The sequence below is a fragment of the Pinus tabuliformis genome, chromosome J, assembly GCF_031772625.1.
Source record: "Pinus tabuliformis cultivar Carrire ecotype Pingquan chromosome J, CPIR1, whole genome shotgun sequence".
Classification (NCBI taxonomy): Eukaryota; Viridiplantae; Streptophyta; class Pinopsida; order Pinales; family Pinaceae; genus Pinus; species Pinus tabuliformis.
In genome coordinates, this window is record NC_142295.1 from 578,364,480 (window position 1) to 578,373,037 (window position 8,558).

At 32.9% G+C, this 8,558-nt stretch overlaps 1 protein-coding gene across 2 annotated transcripts; it reads right to left on the reverse strand.

Moving 5' to 3' along the window:
* Nucleotides 1-305: 305 nt before the first annotated feature.
* LOC149228302 (uncharacterized) lies at nt 306-2,267 on the reverse strand. Of its 2 annotated transcripts, none has more exons than XM_089375671.1 (3): nt 2,020-2,267; nt 1,502-1,853; nt 306-602 (listed from the first exon to the last, which is right to left on the reverse strand). In XM_089375671.1, the coding sequence occupies exons 2-3, from the start codon at nt 1,835-1,837 to the stop codon at nt 318-320; spliced, it is 621 nt and encodes a 206-aa protein (XP_089231797.1). In that variant the 5' UTR covers nt 1,838-1,853; nt 2,020-2,267; the 3' UTR covers nt 306-317. The 2 variants fall into 2 exon arrangements, with proteins under 2 accessions (XP_089231797.1, XP_089231798.1); XM_089375672.1 differs by having other exon boundaries at nt 1,502-1,856.
* Between the last annotated feature and the right edge of the window lie 6,291 nt (nt 2,268-8,558).

Consider the following 8,558-nt stretch of genomic DNA (forward strand, 5'->3'; position numbering starts at 1 on the left):
TATTAAATCTATTTTAATTTAAAAATTTATCTCTCAATATTTTATATCTATATATATATATATAAAATTCAAAATTCTTCTAAATATTTTAACTTACATAAATTTATATTTTCTCAAAATTATAAATTAATATAAATTTATACTAATTATAATTATGTATTTTATTTTATTTTAGTTACAACTGTCTTTTGTAATATTAAAATAGTGATTATTTTAAAAGTAAATTATATTAAAAATCATTACTAAAAAATATTAAATAGATCATTTAATCTAAAGAGATCATATTAAATTATCACAATTCAGATGTTGCGGCTTTATCACAATTCAGGTGCTGCGGTTTCTTTAGCTTGCATCACATCGTGTCCTTTAATATTTGTATTATCATCCATCATTGCTCTCTTCCGCCTCTGCTTCAAAGAATTTTCAACGTTCTTGTAAGCCCAATCATAATCCTTTCTGTGCTTCAGCAATAACTCTTCTGGAAGATCGCACTGAATTCCAAAGAAGTCGTTGATTTCTTTGGGATAAATGTCTACCATTTTCTCAACTATCCACTCTGCCAAAACTTCTTTCAGGGAATTACAACCCAAATGGTCTGCAGCCTGATCATTAAAAATTGAAAGGATAAGCTTTGATGAACAGGAATTAAGTCATAGATTTTCTAAATATTCAAAAATTTATAATCACATCAGGTTCAGTAAATGAATTTTCTTTTTTTAAAACAGAACATTGTAATATATTGAGAAATTCACTACACCAATAATATTTTTAAGAACATTTGGTAGAGGATTAAGTTTGTGCAAAGTTTTGAATGGACACTGTATCTATTATTAGAGAGATGAGAAAACTAAAAGATATCTGAGCCAATGCCCAAAAAGTCTTTTAAGTGGATAAGGTTACCAAATAGCAGTTACCAAATAGCTTTAGAGAAAATTAATTTTCGAAAGATTATCTGGTAATTTTTTGTAACTATTTTTGCCCACGGGGTTTTGGATTGCGATAGGTCACCAGTTCAAATCCTCAGTGGGTGCCTCCGAATGGTTGGAATTTCAAAACAAAACTACCAATCAATTTGACGATTTTCACACCTCCCATTAGTCTTTCCAATTTCAATTTAACAAACAAATTGCCCATCAAATTCCATCCTGCTGATAAAGACTAGTTCATCTTTTAACTTTTTAAAGTACTCATAAAGACTGGTTTTGACATCTTTTAATTTTCTAGTAATATTGATAAATAACCCACTCAATTTTCTACAGCAATTCTCTTTCTTATTCCAACCTAAATAATTACATATTCCAACCTAAATAACTATGAAAATCTGCAAACACATAAATTTTCATAAGGACAGGCTTTGACATCTTTTAATTTTCTAGTAATATTGATAAATAACCCACTCAATTTTCTACAACAATTTTCTTTCATATTCCAACCTAAATAATTACATATTCCAACCTAAATAACTATAGAAATCTCCAAACACATAAATTTTCACACATACCATCATAAGTTTGGCGAAAGTTGGACTGTATTTTCCATGGAATATGGCGTCTACCCAGTCGGATTCCATCTGTTGAATGCGTTTTTTCTTAGGTCGCCAGGCCGGTCTGTTCACTAAATCATCGCCCGGAAATTGGTCTCTTATCATTTTCCTGAACTGGAGGAAGCTCACCACCAATTCCAAAATGCAGGCATCCAGATCGACAACAAGACTGCTGTCGGGCTGCAATTTATGCCTTAAGGCACTGCACTCCTCCACAACCAGAGGAGTTTCGACCTTGAATTCCTTCAACTCGCCTTGGTTGGTCTTCAGCGTTGCAGTTGTTGCTTCCGTCATAGCTTCAATTATTGCCCTGCTAGAATTAGCGCCCCCAAATTAGTTTGAATTCCCCGCTGAGAAACTGGGGAAATATCAATGGCTGCCCTAGCTGTGAATAGATCAAATGAAAAAGAATCATGCAGTATAAAAATTAATTTGAGAAGCGCCATGAATCTATTAAACCCAAGTTGGCTTATTACCTTAGAGAGAATTTATTGCGACCAGTTGGTCGAATAAGAGGAGATGGATACTCGACGGAAACAGCAACTGCAACTATGGTTGAAATCAAATGCCAATCTCTGTTTTATAAGTGAGCGTTGAAGATTTATTGGCGAGAAAGGCAACTCGAATCGAACTGCGAATGATAACTTTTCATGTACTCGATCGATCTGCATCCGTTAATCCCTGTTAGGGGCTCCATCCGTTAATTCTTCTAGATAGTTGACACATACGCGACAAATGATGTCTTGCAACGATTCATGTTTCAAAGGCATGAGTGTGTTTTTTAACCTAGAAAATCGATAGCAGGAGAAAATTAGAAGAGACTTGGTAAATCAAATTATTTACCCAACAATACATCTTCATGCCAAAAAAACTCAAGCTCATAGGTATTTCCTCAAAAGACATAGTATCCTTGGCATTGACCAAATGATATAGGCATTGTTCATTATAATTTATTTTTGAATGGACACAAAGAGAGTAATGCTAACCACCATGGATATGATTAGTAAAACCACGGGAAAAAATGAAATTGAGATGTATGAAAAAAATTAAGAAAAGATGGAAGCATCCACCTCTAGGCTGAAATTTCTTAAGTCGCAGTAGCTCAGTGCAACACTAGGTGCAACCTTAGTCACGATCCACTTAATACACTAACCCATGTCTTTTTGTTGAAGCACAACGTCGTCCAAGACTAGCCAAAAATAATTTTTAACATCATCAAGGTCCAGAAGAACTCAACCCTTCAAGACAAGTAAATAGTCATTAGATATTGTTTTTTTCGTGGCTTGAGTCCAACAACTATTCCCTCACATCCTCGATCACTTATGTATCCGACAAGCACTGGGGTTTTGTAGTAGTATCTTCTTCCAATCCTCTTGAATCCTCTCGAACCTCTGGCAACAACTTCTCCTTGAATAACCCCATCGAGGTCTTTGCTCTCAAGCAAATGTGACATGCACTTGGCAAGCCATGGTCTCCCCATCCTCTCTGACAACTCTTTCTTTATCAAACCATTCTAGTGAGCAAGGGGAAGTGAATGGGAATAGTCTTCAGTGAGAGGAGAAACAAGCATAGCTTAAGAAGTTGAGTCAAATCACACATGCAAGAAACCTACTATTAGTGGGAGTGACCTAGGAAAGCAAAGAAAATCCCGAGGTGTTACAGACTAAAAGGAGGGAAGAACACTAAATACTGAACCTTGAACTTGAAACATGACTTATAGAGAGGGTCAAGGATGATATAAATGAATGCCATTGAACTGTCATGCCCGGAGCATAATGGAGAAAGGACCCAACTCATTGTTGTCCACTTGAAGTTGTGTGCCACGTCTTCACATAATGGCAATAGAGTAAGGGCTCCATAGACTATGGACTTGTAAGTTATCCATGTGTCATAAATCCTTGGACACATTTGTATATTTTTAACGTATCTAAACAATGTACAATAATATGTATAACTAATATAAGAGTCAAAAACAAAAATATATTGGGTATAGGGATTATGAGTCTGGCTACAAACTAATCAAATTCATCTATAATATGGAATCTCATATTCTTATGTTTATCCAATAAATAGGGATTTTATGTAAGACTAGATGAGGAATACTCCATAAGGATTAGACTAGACATCACCAACATAGATAATAGGTATAAGAATAAGATATTAGAACCCAACGAAATCTAAGTGGTGCAGTAAGAGGATTGGCTATTACCCATGCCTCTTGACCCATCATTTTTACAATTGCAAACTTTTGTTCTTCTCGAGTCAAGCGATCAGCTACACAATTTTATTTTCCTACTTTATATTTAATATAAAAATCATAACCATCTAACCATAAACTCTATCTCAATACCCTATGATTTCCTTGTTCAAGGAGTCTTTTATTAGCAAGCATCCCTTTCATATGTCTCAAATCAGTCTAGACAGTAAAATGAATTCCTTTTAAGAATAGTTTGAATCTTTTAATGTCATTCTTAACTAGAAAAATCTCTTTTTGCTTAGATGGATACCTTTTTTTGGCATCCTTAAAAGTTTTTGAGGAATACGTACATAATTCTTATATTTTTTAATGTTTATGAAGTCACACTTTAGTCCATACTTCATCAAAAGCATATGTCTCAAGAATATAAGGTCAGTCAGAATTAAGCAAAGAAAGACTGAGAAGATGTTGTTGTTTTTTTTCTTTATGATTTGTAGAGCCTTTTTCATAGAATTTGTCTATGGTACTCCTGGATTTAGTCTTTGTTGCAGACACTTGATGTCTTTGGCCTGATTTTCATACAATTGTCTAATATAATTAAAGCTACCTAGAAATATTTGTAGCTACTTTTGATTATGGATTTCATCAGGAAAATCTTCCAAAGCTTTTAGTACACGATCTTGCAGCTCAACACTACCATGTGTTAAAATGAGACCAAGATATTCTATCTTGATTTGTCCTATGACCATCTTAGGTCCTGAAACCACCAAGCCATGTGAATATATTCGATTATTCACAATCCATATATGTTATTTATGTTCTCTCGTATCCTTGGAACAAACTAACAAATCATCTATGTATACAAACAAATATAAAGATCTCTAAAGATATCTTCCATCCCTTTCTAGAATTCAAACGAAACATTTTTTAGCCCAAAGGGCATTACACACCATCGGTTTTGGAAAATGGTACTAAAATGTTGTTTTAAACTGATCTTTGGAAGTTACTCTGCTTTTCTAGAAACAATTTTTCATATCAAACTTATTAAAGATATTATTTTGGTCAATTTTAGCAAAAAGTAAATCCTTTGAGGGTAAAGGATACCTGATTGGTTGAAGAGCATCATTTAGAGCTTTATAATTAATAACCAAGCACTTCTTTCCTCGCTTTTGACCTAAATGCTTGTTTACATAAAATGTTGGATATGCCCAAGGACTTCTGCTTGACTCGATAAGTTTTTTTTTTTTAATTCTCTTCAATCTCTTCTTTACATAATTGAAGCTCCTATGGAGACATAAAATTTGCAGAAACCTTTTGAGGTTTTCCTTAGAAAATTTCTTCATATAAGAAAATCCACAAAATATTGTTCCCTACTCCAAAATGCATCAGGATAATCTGAAGTGCATTCCTATCGTATCTTATTTACTACTTCCTTCATTTCCTCCTAGCCATGCAATTTTGCATGTGTAATGTTTTTGTGAATCTTTGCCAGTTTTTCAATTGATCCCTCCAGTAGATCTGGTTGCTTGTCAAATATTCTCACAACATAATTATTTTTTAAAGACAACATGAATAGGTTTCCCTTGTAGATGGAAGGTAATTGACTCTTGATTAGTAATAAATGGCATGTGGCATGAGACAAAATCTTTTCCTAACAAAATGTCACAACAACATTAAATAATCAACATAAATTAGCATCAGGAGTTTTATATATAAACAATGTAGAATAATTTGTATAACTAATATAAGGGTAAACAAAAAAATTATATCAGATATGGGAATTATGGGTATGGCTACATACTAATCGAAACGACCTATAATATGGATCTTGTATTCTTATGTTTATCTAATAAGTAAGGATTTTATGTAAGACTAGACGAGGAAGACTCCATAAGGACTGGACTAGGCATGACCAACATTGACAATATGTGTAAGAATTATAGAGTAGAGCTAACGATATTTCGGTGGTGCATGAGGAGGATTGGTTGTTACCCATGCCTCTTGACTCATCATTTTTTACATTTGCATTTTTTTTTTCCTTCTCAAGTTAAGAGATCACCTAGATGGCATTCTTTGCATGCTTTATATTCAATATCAAAATCACAATCATCTAACCATAAACTCCATCTTAATACCTAGTGATTTCCTTGTTCAAGGAGTCTTTTATTAACAAGAATCCCTTTCATATGTTTCATATCAATCCTGATAGTAAAATGAATTGCTTTAAGAATACCCTAAATCTTTTAATACCATTCTTGACTACCAAAATATCTTTGTCTGGACAGGGATACCTTGTTTTAACATCCTTAAAATCTCCTGAGGAATACATACATAATTCTTCTCTTTTTTAATGTCTATGAAGTAACACACCAGCCCATACTCATCAAGAGCATATGTCTCAAGAATATAAGGAAGAGATGAATTAGCCTAAAAAAGGATGTTGTATTTTATGCTCTATGATTTGTACATCCTTTATCATAGCATTTGTCCATGGTACTCCTAGCTTTAGTCTTTGTTGCAAACACTTGAAATACTTCACCCGATTTTCCTAGAATTGTTTAATAGTATTCAGGCTTCCTAGAAATCTCTGCAGCTACTTTCGCTCATAGATTTCATTAGTAAATCATGCTAAATATTTTAGTACATGATCATGTAACTAGACTATGCCTTGTGTTAAAATGATACCAAGATATTCGATCTTGGTTTGTCCTATGACCATTTTAGGGCCTAAAACCACCAAACCATGTGAATATATTTTGTTATGCACAATCGAGAGGTGTTTTTTATGTTCTCTCATATCCTTGGAACACACTAACCAATCATCTATATATACAACACAAAAATCAAGATCTCTGAAAATATTTTCCATCCTTTTTTGGAATTCGAATGGAGCATTATTTAGTCCAAAGGGCATTGTGCACTATTGATATTGGCCAAATGGTACTACAAGCGTTGTTTTAAACCGATCTTTAGAAGTTATCCTAATTTTCCATAAACCAATTTTGATATGAAACTTACTAAAGATATTGTTTTCATAAATTTTAGCAAAAAGTAAATCCTTTAAGGGCAAAGGATACCTGATAAGTTGAAGAACGACATTTAGAGATTTATAATTTAAAACCAAGCACTTCTTACCTCGCTTTTTCTCTAAATGCCCGTTTACATAAAATGCTGGACATGCCCAAGGACTTTTTCATAGCTCAATGAGCTTTCTTTTTAAAAGCTCTTATATCTCTTCTTTACATAATTGAAGCTCCTGCGGAGACATAAATTTGTAGAAGGCTTTTGAGGTTTATCGTGGAATTTTTCTTTATATGGAAAATGTAAAAAATATTGTTCCTTGCTCCAAAAAGTAACACGATAATCAGAAGTGCATTCGTGATGTATCTTATTTACTACTTCCTTCAATTCCTCATAGCCATGCGATTTCACATGGAGGATTTTGTGAATCTTTGGAGGATTTTGTGAATCTTTGCTAGTTTAAATTGATGCCTCCATTAGATCTAATTGCTTGTCAAATATTCCATTGGGATTGCATTAAATTTGGCACAACTATTTATTGCATCAATATATATACGTGCATCCAAATAATATTTCGTATACCCTTTTAGCTTAATATTAATGGTAATGATCAATTTGTCATCAAATCCTTTGATATCTCATAGATTATTTTGAATAGCTTTAGTATACACAAATGAATCATTTTTAGCTATTTTTTCCAGTGATGATTGTTGAAGTCTGGAATTGTTTCTTTTTTACTATCCTTTTTTCCCTCTTATTTCATCTTCTTTCACCTTCTTATCACCATTTTGTAGCAAACACAACATGTTTAAGGTCAAGGTCAACTCTCAAAAAGGTATTCATCATCCATAATTAGAATCTTTGCTTCTTAATGAATTATGATGAAAATATTCTTACAATTATGAAATTACAAACATTTTGCAACTGATATTTGTTTCTGCGGAAGAATCCATTGTTAGACAGGTTGCAGCACTCCCGTAAAGGGAAAAAGACTACAAAAGGTGAAAAATGGCTCCCAAATGGACAACCAACTACTAGCATCACTTGGCAAGCTACGTGAGTTAATAAAACTTGAAGTCAAAGGCAAAGTCAAACCTGGGAACTGCGTGTAGCAATCAAACACAGGTAGCAGAGAAATAACAAGAATCAAGCAAGTGAGACTGAAGATTGGATCAATTTTCAAGATTATAGATCGAGATAAAATCTCCTATGACTTTTTTTTTCAATAGCAAGTCATAAAGAGATTAAACTCTAAAATAAATTGGTCTCATAGGTGTTGAAATGATTCATATCATATCAGCTTAAAACTCTTTCAAATTTGTTTTATAATTTGTATAAATGTTGTAAGCGAGATGAGAAACATAATGTTTTTATTGCTAAGTTTATAATTCTTTTGTGGAGAAGACACTTTGTTTTATAATATAAATCACTATTATTTTAAATGCATGTGTAAAGAGCCTGTGATCACTAATCAACCTGTACTCATGGGAGACCCCCCCTGTGAGCTGTGAGGTTTTATTCATAGTTTTTGTTTTGTTTTTACCATTATCATTTCTTTTAAGAATTTGTTTCCATTACAACTACATTTTTGATTGTTTTCATTTGGTTGCAGAGTACTCATAAATAGAAAAGAATTAAAAAGATTTCAATTATTGAATGCATCTTCTTTCCAACACTTGGTCATTTCATAGTTTAATTTGATTTCTTAATTGTTAATGAAACACTCTTTAGAGGATAAATACACACACAAGTAATCATTCTCAAGTTGTAAATATTCTCATTTCATTTTCTGTAAGT